The following is a 16,985-nucleotide window of genomic DNA, read 5'->3' on the forward strand; positions in this document are numbered from 1 at the left end:
GGAAGGTAGAGCTTAAGTTGCACTGTTAGGCACAATGTCCTCTTGCCGTAGATGTCACTGGGATTTCACTTCGTGTTTGTATATTTGTGTGTTTCACAGAAGTACAGACTTCTTACTCCAAAGTCAGCCAATTATTTCTGAGTTTAGAGATAAGCATTCACAATCTGTAAAGACACTTGTGATATCTGTCTCAGTCCACTGAAAAATCATAGTTTGAACCTGAAGAAAGCTGTGCCTTACTTGATAAGGAAGTCAGTCACTGGAGTGCTCACTCCCAACATGGCATTGGTACCACATCTGGAGCCTGAGCATGTAGTTGCTGATCTGTTTATACTAATTTGCTAGAGCTGTAAGGATGAAGAAAAGTGGGGGATTCCTTAGGTTTATCTGTATGCCAAAGTCACACATCTTTCTAAATGAATGTGTTGCAATGGGAGTGTAACAATAAGAGGAGTGAGAGAGAAAATACATATCTGTCCTCAGTACAAGCCCACCTTAAGGAGGACTCAGGGATCTAGAGTTTTATGAAGCCAAGTTGAACACATGTGCTCATCACATACAAATGCACACCTCACATATACGGTCTGTATTTATACATGCAATGTGTGTATTTTAATAGTCTATATCATGATAAAATACTTGGCAGAAAAACCTTAAGAGAGGATATTTATTTTGCCTTACCCTTGGGGGATTCATCTCATGGCTGCTTGGTTTAATAAACTTCTCTAGAATATATTGATGGCAAAAGGCTCTGAAGTGGGGGCTCACTCTTTCAGAGTACATAGAAACATTAAGGACAGGACCAGAGACCTAGCTTCATTTACATAGGTCTCCAGTAATCCACTTCCTCCAACAGGCCTCTCTTCACCTTTTAGAACCTCTCAAAATAGTGTTAGGAGCTAGGAACCAAGTGTTCAACACTCAAGCCTGTGGGAACATTTCATATTCCAGCAGTAATACTCAATGTAGACTCCTGGCCAAATCATATTGCAGGGAGCATTTAGTCTTAGGAGTCCCCTACGTCTTCACAATTCCAACTGTATTCAAGAGTCTTATGTTCAAGTGTCCTCTGAGGCTTCAGGGAAGCTCTGATCTCTGAGATCCTGTAAAATAAAATACAAGTTACATAATCTCAAGACACGAAGGACCAGAGTAAAGTGTCCCATAACAAAAAGAAGGAATAAAAGAATAACATTAGATTGAAAGGAAGCAAGTCCTCTGAGCACAGGAGCGTAGCCATAGTGGCTCACATGTGGGCACTCAAAGAAAGCTTAGTGGAACCAATTCTATGCCTTTTTCTTAATGTATGCTCCAGTAATCAAATTCATGTCACCAGGCTTATGTGGCAAGTACCTTTCTCTACTGAAGCATCTCACTGTCCCCCAACTCGTCTAAATTTTTATGTCATTCTAGCCTGAGCTCTTCTCGCATTGTCCATTATTTTCAGAATTAATTTATTTATATTTACACTCCAGATTTTATTCCCCGCCTAGTCCATACCTCCTCCCTAATCCCCTCTCTCCATGAGGATGTCCCCACTCCACCCATCTTGCTAGACTTCTAAACTCCCTGGGGCCTCCAGTCTCTGATGGGTAAGGTGCATCTTCTCTGACTGAACCCAGACCCGGGAGTCCTCTGCTATATATATGTTGGAGGCCTCATATCACCTGGGGTTTGCTGCCTGGTTGGTGGTCCAGTGTCTGAGAGATCTTGGGGGTCCAGGTTAATTGAGAGTGATGGTCCTCTTACAGGGTCATTCTCCTCCTCAGCTTCCTCCAGCTTTTCCCTAATTCAGCCAGAGGGGTCAGCAGCTTCTGCTCATTGGTTGGATGCACACATCTACATCTGACTCTTTCAGCTGCTTGTTGGGTCTTTTGGAGGGCAGTCATTATAGGTCCTCTTTTGTAAGTGCCCCATAGCCTCAGTAATAGTGTCAGGCCTCAGGGCCTTCCCTTGAGCTCCATCTCACTTTTGGCCTGTAGCTGGACCTTCTTTTCCTCAGGCTCTTCTCCATTTCCATCCATGCAGTTCTTTCACACAGGAAGAATTATGGGTCAAGGTTTTGACTGTGGGAAAGCAACCCTATCCCTCAGTTGATGCTCTGTCTTTCTGCTGGAGGTAGGCTCAACAAGTTCCCTGTCCTCCTTATAGGGCATTTCATTAGCACCCAACCCCCTTGAATCCTGAGAGTCACTTCCCAGGTCTCTGGTATATTCTGGAGGGTCCTCCCAACCTCCTTCCTCCTGAGGTTGCCTGTTTACATTCTTTCTGCTGGCCCTCAAGGCTTTAGCTCTTTTCCCCCACCCAATAACAGATTATGCTCCCCTTTCCCCACAAGCCAATATTCTTCCTCTCCCAGGTCCCTCACCCCCTTGTTGTTGCTTCTCTTATAACGTTTTGTGACTTCTCTAATCTGTGTCTCCAAACTTGGACAAATTTTTCTTGCAAACTGGTAATAACTCAGTAAAAACACATGGTCATATTTAGTCCTATCACGGGTGCTATAGCAGGTATCAGTTTTCTGAATTGGTTACCTTGTCATGACTGTGACAGAATATTTAATATGCACAAAGAAGAAAGACTGATTAGGTCTCAATTTTCATAAGTCCCAGGCCATTTTCCTTTACTCCATGTGCTTGGGTGGACATTGTGATAGTGCTATTTGGTAGATTAAGTGGAAAAAATTCCTTACTTCATGGCTGAAAGAGAAAGAGAGACAGAGAAACAAACAGAGAGAAAGAGAGAGGTGCATAGATACAGACACACAGAAAGACAGAAACAAAGAGATGAATAAAGATACAAATAAACAGAGAGAGAGAGAGAGAAAGAGACAGAGACAGACAGACAGAGACACACATAGACATAGATTCACAGACAGACAAAACAGAGACATAGAGACACAGAGACAGATGAATAAAGTGACAGTGAGACAGAGACAATATAGATATAGAGAAATAGAAGAACACACACACAGAGAGAGAGAGAGAGAGAGAGAGAGAGAGAGAGAGAGAGAGACACACATAGACATAGATTCACAGACAGACAAACAGAGACATAGAGACACAGAGACAGATGAATAAAGTGACAGTGAGACAGAGACTACATAGATACAGAGAAATAGAAGCACACATACACACACACACACACACACACAGAGAGAGAGAGAGAGAGAGAGAGAGAGAGAGAGAGAGATTTCATCTAGTCTATCAAAGGATAAGAGACAGAATAAGTTCCATCTTTAATACAGAGAATATGTTTGCATCTGCAAAGATGCCTCCTCCAGTTATAGCTCAAGACTTTGAGGCTGTGCTCTGACCACTCAAACTGAGGAGTCCATTATACGAGGAATAGAAACCAGTGGGATTCCCTTCTGGGTATGCAGCCCTGCTTCTCTGCGTTAGCTTAAATGTCACTACATACTCTTCTGCAGAAGGAAAAGGTTTTGTCTTGCCAAAATACTTTGGATTGTGTAGTATCATTTTCTTGAGACCCATTATTAACACTGAGAAATGATGCAGTGGCCCCCTCCCAAGAACATGTTTTTAATGACATGTCCTTCAGCTAGTCACAACTTTATAAAACTTCCAGAATCTTATAAAGCAATACTATCTCAGTGGATCAAATATTAAACACTAAAAGCTGTTGGGGCATTTTATATTCAAATCCTAACACTAAAAATTCAGGGATGAATGGAAAACTATTATTAATATTTAAAAAATATTACCTGATCTCCAAGTTTTCTTTAACATAGTTATGATCATCCTTTATTTTGTATCATATTTTTAAAAGAATTAAATGATACTGAGCATTTTGTTGTCTATATGAACACAGTACAGCAAATTGTGATGGCACATACCTATAATCCTAGTACTTTGAAGATTCAGTTGTGAAGATCATGAGTTTAAGGCAAGTCTGGACTACAGAAAGAAAAGATTACAAACTCATATAAATTTTAATTATAAAATTATGTAAAATTAGATTTTAATTACACAATTATATGAAGATAAATCCTCTCTAGACTAGACAATTTTGTATTTTATTTAGTCTTCTTTTGCATTGGAAATGACTGATTTATGTGTGTGTTTTTATAGCTTTTTCATCATTATTTTTTATTCTCCCTCATTGTCTCTCTTCTTCTTTGTTATTATTCAGTTTAATAAGAACTCTTTGCTAAAACTTCAAGGTATTTGGGGTTGTAAAGAAGAAATAACAAATCTTTAAGTCCATTATGAGGGGAAGGAAAATTGTGATCACAGCAATCATCCAAGTTTGAATCAAGATTGTAAAACGACAAAGCATAAGCACATGTATGTACATATGTGCAGGAATGTGCTTTGCGCAAGTATGTATGTGTCTTTGTGTGTGCCTTCAACATGGGCATCAGTTTGGCTGTATGAATTTTAGCTAGTTAAAAACTGATGCTTAGATAAGTATGAGAAACCATGTATAAATAAGTTCTAAAACACAGGGACAGTTCATGAGTATATGTAGTCTAATATGGTCTCATGGTTTTGGATTGATGATGATGATGATGATGATGATGATGATGGTGATGATGATGATGATGATGATGATGATATGGATATCCCTTTCAATCCAGAAGTTCTGGGGGAGATGAATCCTTCCAAAGACAAGGGTAGAAGGATTTTGTGTTAATTACTTGCCATGGATCAGCCTCAGCCTGGAAAGGGATTCTGAGGAAGGGTTGTCTAGGAGCAGTGAAACACAACACTTGAAATAAAACTTAAAGCATACATTGCATCTCACACAGTAACAGTGGACTGGGAGACTTCAACACCCCAATCTCATCAATGAACAAGTCATATAAACAGAAACTAAACAGAGACACAGTGAAACTTACATAAATTATGAACAAATATCTATAAAATATTTCATATTAAAACAAAAGAATATATCTTCTTGTCAGCACCTCATTTTACCTTCTTCAAAATTGGTCACAAAACAGGGCTAAACACATACAAGAAGGTTGAAATAACCCCATGCATGTTATCAAATCATCATGGACTAAGGCTGCTCTTTAATAACAACAAAAACAACAGAAAGACTACTTACACATGGAAGCAGAATGACACTCAAATCAATGATAATTTGGTCAAGGAGGAAATAAAGAAATTAAAGACATTTTAGAATTCAATGAAAATGAATGCACAACACACTAAAAATTATGGGACCCAAGGAAAGCAGTACTAAGAGAAAAACCCATAGATCTGACTTCCTCCAAAAAGAAACTGGAGAGAGCATACACTAACAGCCTGACAGCACATCTGAAAGCTCGAGAAGAAAGAGAAACAAATACACCAAAGAGGAGTAGACAGCAGGAAATAATCAAACTCAGGGCTGAAATCAACCAAGCAGAAACAAAAAGAACTATACAAAGAATCAACAAACCAGGAGCTGGTTCTCTGAGAAAATCAACAAGGTAGACAAACCATTAGCCAGGTTAACCAGCGGGCACAGAGAGAATATCCAAATTAGCAAAATCAGAAATGTAAAGGAAGACATAACAACAGAAACTGAGGAAATTAAAAAAAATCAGATCCTTCTGCAAAACCCTATACTCAACAAAACTGCAAAATGTGGAGGAAATGGAAAATTTTCTAGACAGATACCAGGTATCAAAGTTAAATCAGGAACAGATAAACAACCTAAATAATTACATAACCCTGAAAGAAATAGAAGTAGTCATTAAACGTCTCCAAAGCAAAAAAAAAACCAGAACCAGATGGGTTAAGTGAGGAATTCTGTCAGACCTTCAAAGAAGACCTAACATCAATACTCTTCAAACTATTCTACCAAATACAAACAGAAGTAACATTACCTAATTCATTCTATGAAGCCACAATTACGCTTATACCTAAACCACACAAAGACCTTAAAAAGAAAGAGGACATCAGACTAATTTCCATTATGAATATCAATGCCAAAATACTGAATGAAATTTCGGCAGCCCAAGTACAAGAACACATCAAAACAATCATCCATGATCAAGTAGGCTTCATGCAGGGATGGTTCAATGTACAGAAATCCATCAAGTTAATCCATGATATAAAAAATTCAAAGGAAAAAAACACATTATCATCTCATTAAAGGCTGAGAAAATATTTGACAAAATTCAACATCCCTTCATGTTAAAATTCTTGGAAAGATCAGATATTCAAGTCCCATAAATAAACACAGTCAAAGCAATACACAGCAAACCAGTAGCCAACATCAAACTAAATGGAGAGAAACTTGAAGCAATGAGGGATTGGAAAAGGCTGTCCACTCTCTTCCTACCTATTCAATAGTACTCAAAGTCCTAACCAGAGCAATTAGACAAGAAAAGGAGGTCAAATGGATACAAATTGGAAATGAAAGAGTCAAAATATCACTATTTGCAGATGATTTGATAGTATACTTAAGTGACCCCATAAGTTCCACCAGAGAACTACTAAACCTGATAAACAACTTCAGCAAAGTGGCTGGATATAAAATTAATTCAAACAAATCAGTAGCCTTGATCTACTCAAAGGATAAACAGGCTGAGAAAGCAATTAGGGAAATGACACCCTTCGCAGTAGCCGCAAATAATATAAAATACCTCGGTAAATATAAAATGACTCTTACCAAGCAAGTTAAAGATCTGTATGAGATCTTTAACTTCAAGTTTCAACTTCAAGTTTAACTTCAAGATCTTAACTTCAAGTTTCTGAAGAAAGAAATTGAAGAAGAGCTCAGAAGATGGAAAGATCTCCCATGCTCATGTATTGACAGGGTTAATATAGTAAATATGGATATCTCGCTTAAAACAATTTACATATTCGATGCAATTCCTATCAAAATTCCAACTCAAATTTTCATAGAATTAGGAAGAGAAATTTGCAAATTCATTGGTAATAACCACAAACCCAGGATAGCAACAACTATTTTCAACAATAAAATAACTTCTGGGGGATTTGCCATCCCTGACTTCTAGCTGTGTTACAGAGCAATAGTAATAAAAACTGTATGCTATTACTATAGAGACCAGAAGGTAGAACACTGGAATAAGATTGAAGACCCACACACCTATGGTCACTAGATTTTGACAAAGTCACTCAAACCATCCAGGGGAAAAAAGAATTTTCAACAACTGCTTGTCAAATGGTGTTGGTTCAAATGGATGTCAGCATGTAGAAGAATGCAAATCAATCCATTCTTATCAACTTGTACAAAGCTCAAGTCCAAATGGATCAAAGATCTCCACATAAAACCAGATAAAATGAAACTAACAGAAGTGAAAGTAGGGAAGAGTCTTTAACACATGGGCCCTGGGGAAATTTTCCTGAAGAGAACACCAATGGCTTCTGCTCTAAGGTGAAAAATTAACAAATGGGGCCTCATAAAACTGCAAAGCTTCTATAAGGCAAAGGACAATGTTAATAGAAGAAAAATGCAACCAAGAGATTGGGAAAAGATCTTTACCAATTCTACATTCAATAGAGCGCTAATATCCAATATATACAAAGAACTCAAGAAGTTAGACTCTAGAAAATTAAATAATACTATGAAAAATGGGGTAGAGATCTAAACAAAGAATTCTCAACTGAGGAATATTGAATGGCCTCGAAGCCCCTAGAGAAATGTTCAACATCCTTAGTCATGAGGGAAATGCAAATCAAATCATTTCCAAGATTCCATGTCACCCCAGTCAGAAAATATAAGATCTAAAACTAAAGTGACATCAGATGATGGGGAGGATGTAGAGAAAGAGGAACACTCCTCCATTGTTGGTGGCATTGGACATAGTCCTATCTGGGTACTCAGATTAAACTACTGGTCATACATCCCAAAAAGGCTCCAACATATAACAAGGACAGATGCTCCACTGTGTTCATATCAGAGTTATTTATAATAGTCAGGACCTGGAAAGAACCCAGGTGTCCTTTGGGATACAGAAAATGTGGTACATTTTCACAATGGAGTACTACTATTCAACTATTAAAAACAATGACTTCATGAAATTCTTTGGCAAAATGAAACTAGAAAATATCATCCTGATTGAGGCAACCCAATCACAAAAGAAAACACGTGGTATACACTCACGATGAGTGGATATTAACCTAAAACCTTAGACTACCCATGATACAATTTATTGCCCACATGAAACTCAAGAAGAAGGAAGATGAAAATGTGGATGATTCAGTCCTTCTAAGAGATAGAAAATCTGGAGATAGAGTGTGGACCAGAGACCAAAGGAAAGGGACCCATCTCATATACAGTAACCAAATGCAGACAATTTGCAGATGCCAAGAAGTGCTGACAGCAGCCTGATATAGCTGTCACCTGAGAGGATTTGCCAGAGCCTGACAAATACAGAGGCAGATGCTAACAGCCAACCATTGGACTGAGAATGGGTTTCTCAATGGAGGAGTTACTGAAAGAACTGATGGGGCTGAAGGGGTTTACAATCCCATAGAAAAAACAATACCAACCAACCAGATAATCCAGAGCTCCTAGGGACTAAAACACCAATCATAGTACACATGGAGTGACCCATGTCTCCAGCTGCTTATATGGCAGAGGATGGTCTTGTTGGGCATCACTGGGAGGAGAGGCCATAGTACTTGTTAAGGCTTGATGACCAAGTATAGGAGAATGCCATGGCCAAGAGTAGAGAGGAAGTGGGTGGGGGTGGGGGAGCACTCTCACAGAAGCAGGGGGAGGGCAGATGGGATAGGTGGTTTCCGGAGGAGTAATCACAAAAGGGGATAAAAGTTAAAATGCAAAAATAGAAAATACCGAAGAAAAAAGAAAAAAAGGAAAGAAATCAAATTGTGGGTCCAAGCTGAAAGCCTAAGTTCTGCTCAAGACAGCCTTACAGATTACTTTCTTTCTGTTCTAATTTCATTGGTGATCTCCAGCCAGGTCTCTTTGTTCACCTCCACAGAGTTCTTCAAGCAGTTCTCTCTTGCTATTCAGAAATATTCCCGGGATAGTTCATCTCTAGCAGATCAAAAGCCCAGTCTTTTGTTTTCCTATCAATCCAGTAGAAAGAAGAAGCTAGGGACCACCTAAGATATTCAGATACCTTGAAAAAGATACTGCTGGTCCAATTTAAAAAAAATGCTTTTTTATTTGGAAAGTTCTACAAATTGTGTGTGTGTGTGTGTGTGTGTGTGTGTGTGTGTGTGTGTGTGTGTGTGTGTGTGTGTGTGTAATAGGGAGGGTGAAGGACAGTCAAGCATTGGACCACCCAGCTATATTCCAGCTCTTTTTTTTAACTTATGAAAGTATCATTAAGTTTCCTAAGTTGGTCTTCTGACTCTGTATCCCAGTTAGTATTTGAGTAATATATCCTTCTATCTCAGCCATCCGTGCAGAAGGGATTATGGATATGCTGTGCCAGATCCAGTATCAGATGTGCAGCCTTATTCTCAATAGATTTGAAGAGCCAATTTCAATAAAATGAACAATTACTGTCACTGCGTATGAAAATTATCATTTTACTTTATTTTTGTTCTTAAAAGGCTTTTAAACCAGAAGAGGTTCTCTTCCTGATATTTGAACATTTAAAAAAAAATTAGTGTACTTTCAAGTTAAAGTCAATTATTTGTCAAACAAAATCTCAAATATGAATTGCAGTGCTGAGATCAAACCCTGAGTCTGACAAATGCTGGACAGGCATTTTAACATCAAACTCTAACCTCACCCTGGAAAATAATTTAGTGTAAGAGTAAATTCCTTTAAGTATAAAATAATCAGTAAAAAGCTATTAGTATTTTTTAAAGATTATTGCTATTCCTTGATTCTAAGCAGTTGGTACATTTTTTTGAAAAACATGTCAAAATAGTACTATAAAACTTTAACTCCTTTAATTGCAGAATTATTATTTATTTCTGCTCATTTTCTTCCCAACGTGTCTCCAGTGGTCCCAAAGCAAACGGGCACTTCCAGTATGTAGTGTCCTTGTCTCTGTGCAGCAAAACAACATCACTCAGATTCACACTTGAATCCCAGTCATGTTCCTTTTAAGGTAACAGTTTTCTAACCCAACTTGTGAATATATATGTATATGTATATAATGTTTATAAATAATATATACTCATATGCATAAATGTTTAAAACATAGTTGTAAAACTATGATTTGAATTAGAAAGAGAGTTTCCTTTATTTGCTTTCTGGCCTGCTCAGAAAAGACTCTCTAGACAGTAGGAGAGGGCTATCCTGTCTGAGCATGAACATACATGCGAGCTATGTTCCTGTCTCTCAGTCTTTAATGTGAGAAGTATAGAGTGCACCAGGAAACAATGTTTCCCGACTTCCAGCTTTCCAGATGAGGTAAGAATTAATACTACAGATCTGAGTGTTTCTAATGGCAAAGTTGTTGTAAGTGGGTTAGATTCTGGCATAACTTGAATATATTTGAGTTTGTTCTATGAAAGTGCCTACTTACTGATGATATGTTTACAATAATATATTTCTTTAAGAGGGGTAAAAAAATCACCCATAGCAATGACTTGGAGTCAGTTACTCAGTATATGAATTTCTGTTTAAGTAAAATAAAAGCTCAAGACATTCAGTTGGACCCAAGGGCTAAAATTGTTATGGATTTCAGACTGTGCTAACTCACAGAGGCATTAATCTGAGTCTAAAGTCTTCCTGAACTTTTTTAATTTGGATTATTGGGAATTATCAAGGGAGAAATGAGTACCATACATAACATTCATGCTGCCTTAAATGACCAGCAAAGATATTACTATCAATGACAAAAGTGAAAAGTACAGAGGGCCATGGATTAATTTATGAAAATTTTATAATATTCATGGATGAGGAAGAAAAGCACGCTGTAGTCTTACACTACAGATTTTAGCTTTAGTGACTAAAGGTTGAAGCAGTACATTCAAATTTGTAAGTATATGTTAGGATTAGAACATTATTCTTTATAAAAAATCCTCAAATTATCATTTATTAATCAAACATGGTCTTATTTTTAACTATAAGTGCACATATCTTAGCATTTCTCTGTGTTAATACTATCTCAGAGAATTTATACAAATGTATCTGCATGTGTGTTATTTAAGGGAAAACAGGCAATATATTCCTAACCCAACTTCAAAAACTTTCCAAAGATGACTACATTTAAGCTACATTATGTTCCCATTGCATTCCCATTATGACTAAACAGATGCATCTATGAGATTGAAATTACAGAGTTGTTACGGTATATATGAAGATTTTTAATAGAATGAAAAAAATAAGACTATAAATCAGCATGTGGAAAACATTCAGCCTGATATGATTAGAAGAATTCATGTATTCATGTAGGAGGTGTCTGCAGTTTATGCCTCTGTTCCACCTTTCTTCTCTCTTTGAGGATGTTTTGAATAGGCCAGGCAAATTACTGTAACTTCAATGGAGCCATAATTATCAGAGAAATGATCCAGACATTTGAATCTCCAAAATTAGATGATGTCCCTTTGCTAGAGATTGGAACTTTTGTACTGGAAGGTGTTGTGGGGTGGGATGGCACGGGAGAAGGTGACGTGGGAGGAGGTGGCTGGTTCCGACACACTGGAATCGGTGGCTGCCATGTACTGTCACCCTCACACACAACTCTATTGCTCCCGTGAAGGTAAAGCCCTTGGTTACATTCAAACATGATCGTTGCTCTGTAAGAGTATTTCCTGCTGAATCCTGATGTCTGTTTCCCATTTTCAATTACAGGTTGCGGACACTTGACCACTTTGCACTTAGGAGGGTCAGCACTCCATGATCTATTTTCAGAGCAATAAATCTGACTCTCTCCAACAAGTGACAGTTCGTCCTGGCCAGATACACGTTTACATTTGTATGTTGCCACTTCGTGATACTCAAACACGTCATTATGATTTGGGAAGAATTCTCCATTTTCTATATTTGGAGGTGGTTTACATAAAATCTTTGAACATATTGGGGCCTCCTCACTCCACTGCACCCCTGATCCCATAAGAATACAATATAGAATTCTTTGACCAATTATATAAAATCCAGGATTACAAACATATTCAACTTGCATACCAAACTCAGAAGTTCCATTCACAAGGATTACTTGACCATTTACAGGATCATCTTGCCTTGGACATGATTTTCTGCGACATGCGTCCTTTGAAATGGGTGACCACTGGCCATCTGCACCACACACACTGGAGATGTTGCGGGATCGTTGCATGTATCCTGGTCTACATGAGTATTTCACTTGTTCCCCAGTCCCATAACTGGTTTTTAGATCTCCAGTGAGCTTCATGTTTCCAAATGTAGGTGGCTGACCACAGGCATCAGACGACGTAGACAACAGGGTTACCAGGAGGGTCACAAGAAAGCACTGAGAAGAAAAGGGGTCAAGGCAGTGTTGGCAAGGCATCCTTTCTGGTTATCAGGTCAGGTTTTATTTAAATGAGTTAAAAAAAAAACCCAAGCAGAGTCTTCTCCAGTCTGATTCCACCCTACGCAGCAATCCCTAAATCCACCAAGTGTTGAGGCTAGACGGCTGATGGGCGTGGCTAGGGCCACGCCCAGGAAGAAGGTCAATAAAAGTCCTGCCTGGACTGGGTCTTTCGACACTTCAATGGAGGCGTAAGATTTCCTCTATCCAACTGAAATCCACAATGCTTAATCTTTGTTCATCTCATCGGCAAGGTGATTTCTTTATTTTTAAAGATCAATTCCTAGATGATACATATTACTGGGGATTTCTGTCTGAATTTGTCTCTAAGGAAGCCTGATGATAAAAATCTGTGTTCTTGGAGCCTGTTTGAAATATTCCAGGATTTAAATGAGGAATTTAGAAAAAAAAATGGGGCTTAGAAAGAAAAAAAAAAGGCAAATTTCAAATGCTGTAATGAGGGTGTTATCCTATGGCAACAGGAAATGGAGTCCTTAAAGAGGCTATGGCAGTGCCTTTAGACTCAGCCTGAAACATTAGAATTCATCAGGTACTATTGATTCATACCTTCTTATTTGGACAGTAGCTCCAGGTAGATCAGTTCACTCTCATGCCTTCATGAGGTGCCTTCATAGACATCGACTTGTAGCACGAAAAGATCTACCAGAGAGATAGGCCAATATGAGTGTAGTCAGCCATTGAAACTTATTAATCATTAGCTTCTTTGTTCAGGCTTCATCTCAGTCTACAGTTCTGATTATGACCCATGCCTTTAGGAATAGTATTTCCTTGCTTCAGTTCACTGAGGAATCCCAGGATATGCAGGTAACAGAGAGAAAGTTTGCCCCCAAGGATTTTTCCCAATCTGTCATGATTCTCCTCGGCCACCAGAGCATAGTGGACATGCTACATTGATGATTAATTAGCTTTTCTCAGGAAGAAAAAAAAAAGACAATGAATTAACGAAGCAGAATTAGGCTTAAAATTTGGAAGACAAATGAGCTACTGTATCAACTTCACTTGAGGGTAAGCTAATTGAGTAGTGATTCTTGGTCACAGCTTTCAAAATTCCCCCTTCTCTGCTGCAAATTCTGGTTGTTTGCAGTCAGTGACCATTTTCTTTATACAATATCTTTCCTTCTTCTAGGTTTTCCTCATTTTACTTATAATAAATCAGCCCAGAAACATTTTGACTTTCTTGTGTCCTACCATTTATTTCTTATTCAAGTTTTAGTTGTTTTTTAGTAAAATTATACAATATATTCTGATTCTGTTTTCCTCTTCCTTATCTCCTTCCAGATTTCACCTTCTGAACCATTCAACTCCACATTGTCTCTCTTCAGAAACGAAAAACAAAACAAAACAACAACAAAAAAAGCCCCGAAACCCTAGGCAAATGTAAAAAGTAAACAAAAGAGAAGAAAAATAGAGAAAGGAAGAATAAATTAAACAGTTGAACAAGTACAGGAAACACACAAACTTGTGGCATGTGTGTATACTTAAAATGTTGGAATATGGATTTCACCACTACTGAGAATGATCTTAACATATTTTCTCTAACTTAAATTGACAAAAATTTTGTTTACTCTATTTGAATTTACTAGTGGCTCCTGAGATCAAGTTCACCGAATATCATGTAATAAACTATTTTTGTATTATTCACAGAGCATATGGAGAGTGTCACCTCCTCAAGCAACCTTATCCCTTTCTTCTACACAAATTTAGTTTTTTGGTTACATTTTATTTTGATAACCAACATCATCTACATGCTAAGGGGAAAACATATTACTTATATCAGACAATTTTATACCATTTATGTATTTTTTACCAATTTGCCAATCAATAAAAACAATTCCTTTCCAATGATATACAATAAATCATAACAGGGTATATTTTTGACTGAGCCTGTTAACCTTGAGAAATTATAATCTCCCTGAAGATTTTTAATGATGCTGGAATTGTCAGTGGGTGTCTCACACTTATTTCAGACTCTGGACACTCGTAGATCCATCAAGATGTCTTCCCTGTTTGTGTCACTGCAGTGTATCTAAGAAAACATATATATTACCATGTCCAGTATTACGTCTTGTTTTATATTTTGAATTTATATCACTAAGATATCTACAAGTCACATATTCATGATAGATAAATTTTATCCACTATCTTTTATCAACCAGCAAAAGTTATAATGTGAAGCATTTTCCTTCATTCTGTTGTTATTGTATATTAGATTTATTATTTTTCATATTATATAATACCCTTATATTGTTGTGATTCACACTGGACAGTCAAAAATTTGTGAGCAAGTTTTGGAATTTGTTTTTGGATTTAGATTACTGCTATTATTATTTGATGTGTATATGTGTTTAGAGGACATTGGCTTTTGGCCTTTAATTTTTTTCATCTACTTTTCTTCCTGTCATGTTATGTGATTTTCTTTATGTGCATAGCCTCATAGAGCCTACATGGATCAATTCTTTTGAAATAACTTGCAGATAATAGGTATTCTTTTAATTTTTGGTACAAATCAACATTGAAACAATTGGTAAGAAGCTTCTCTTTGGTCACACACTTGTCCTGATTTAACGTTGTTGTTATTTATTGTCAGTTTGGTGAGTGTTTCTATATCTCCTATGATTTAGTCATGGTAAGATACATATATGCCTAGGAATTTGGCCATTTGTTTTGGGTTACCAAGTTCATTGACTAACAATTATTTATAGTAATCTCAGTGAAGTTTTAGATTTCTGTTGTGCCAGTCATAATAGTTTCTTTTCATATATTCACACACACACACACACACACACACACACACACACACACACACACACACACGCACATTCTTCACTACAGAGGATCTGGAGCCAAATTTGAGTGACCATGGCCCAGGAAACATGGGACTCAGTCACTCTGGGTTTTATGTTGTAATGTGCAAGCTATTTCATGAAGTTTTATATGAGCAAAGCTATAAATGAAAGTGACTTTTGAAATAAATTAGTAGGTGCATCAGATAAGCAGGATACAGACAGGGAGATTGGCTTTGGATCCGGCCTGAGAACAATCTTAGCCTTCCATTGGTGGAGAATAAGAATATTTGATAATACATTCCAAAGCCTGTTTTCTGTTCACAAGGATGTTGGGTCTGATACAGAGACAGACAAGCAACGGAACCTTAGTGAGCTGAAGGTAGCCCAGATTGATAAATAAAACATACATATTTACCATGTGCAGTATTATGTCTTGATATACAGTGTAAAATGACTACTAAATGCTATCTTTAAGATTCCTAGACCCTCTCATATTCAGTACTGCTCAATTTTAGCCAGTTTCTTTTGTCTACCTAGTATGAATCATCATCATTCTGTTGACATTTTGTATCAGACTTATTAATTTGCATACAGTGTACCACCCTATGTTGCTAGGAAAATGAAGAAAGGAATTGGAATTTAGCTAGTTTATCAGCCACATTCAAACTCTTCACATTGATTAAAATTTCAGTGGATTAATCCATCAGACTTTGCTCTGATAGTTTCTTTTCAGGAATTTTCTTTTACATATATCTGATTTTCTGTATTCACATTGTTGATAAGCCAGCTGGCTTCCATCTTGGGGCTTGTAAGCCGTCTTAGAGGAACGTCAAACTAGATTCACTCATGTTTATGATTAAATCTCTGATTCTAAAGGGTTGGACTGAGTCCCACCTGTAAACTCAACTATAAAAGGTTCTGCACTGCCTGATCCAGGAAAAGGTTTTGTCTTTGTTTCAAAAAGTTAAATGACTATGCCTACCTCGTCACCTTGTTCTGACGACTGTGTTATGACCACTTTGCTAACCTGCCTTTGTTTCAGGAGGTTGTTAGGACAAATTGTTATGCTTATGTTCAGCTTCTGCAACTCTCCCTGCCTTATGTCCTATTTAGAAACCCCTTACTCCAAAACTATAAACTCTCTAGCATTTGCATGACCAATGCTGACCTCTTGAATTCTACCTTTGAGAAGAGACAGCTAGTACACACAAATCTTGCTTTAATTAATTGCCTCCTTAAATTAATTTGGACATCATTTGGGCCAGTGGCCCTCATCCTCATATCAATGGGATAAATAATTGCCTCTCTCTTTTCCCTAGGTAGTATAATGTACCTATCTAATGCTTCTAGTGAGATCTTCGTGTTATATATTTTTATTATTTTCTCGTTCTCCATTTCATTTCTTATAGAACTTTTATTATTTTTTATCCTAATTTTGGATTGTGACTATATTTTTTAACAGATGATCACAACAATACAGGAAGCAATAGCTAAAGCAGGCAAACTGTATCACATTATGCTAAATATTTTTATATAACAAGGACATAATCTAGAGTATATAGGAAACCTGAACAATAGGAGAAAATTTTCAATAAAAACATTTAAGTATAGACTGATATTCAAAATATACAAAGAACTCTAAAGAATTTACAAGATCAACAGCATAAAAATAGAATAATAATTTAAATTTGCTAGAAATATGGAATAGCTCTAAATACACATTTTTTTCTCTCAGCAAAGATCTTCAGATGGTTGCAAAGTACATAGAAAGCTGC

General features: G+C 37.2%; 1 protein-coding gene across 1 annotated transcript; it reads right to left on the reverse strand.

Moving 5' to 3' along the window:
- Positions 1 to 11,380: 11,380 nt before the first annotated feature.
- On the reverse strand, positions 11,381 to 12,382 carry LOC116886955 (membrane cofactor protein-like). The gene has a single exon (XM_032888454.1). It carries the CDS (start codon positions 12,380 to 12,382, stop codon positions 11,381 to 11,383), a length of 1,002 nt encoding a protein of 333 aa, XP_032744345.1.
- Between the last annotated feature and the right edge of the window lie 4,603 nt (positions 12,383 to 16,985).

The sequence above is a fragment of the Rattus rattus genome, chromosome 18 (assembly GCF_011064425.1).
Source record: "Rattus rattus isolate New Zealand chromosome 18, Rrattus_CSIRO_v1, whole genome shotgun sequence".
In the NCBI taxonomy this organism is placed as follows: domain Eukaryota; kingdom Metazoa; phylum Chordata; class Mammalia; order Rodentia; family Muridae; genus Rattus; species Rattus rattus.

What these genes read in the sequence shown, in the direction of transcription:
- LOC116886955 (XM_032888454.1), bottom strand. Translation starts at nt 12,382, where the DNA reads ATGCCTTGCCAACACTGCCTTGACCCCTTTTCTTCTCAGTGCTTTCTT.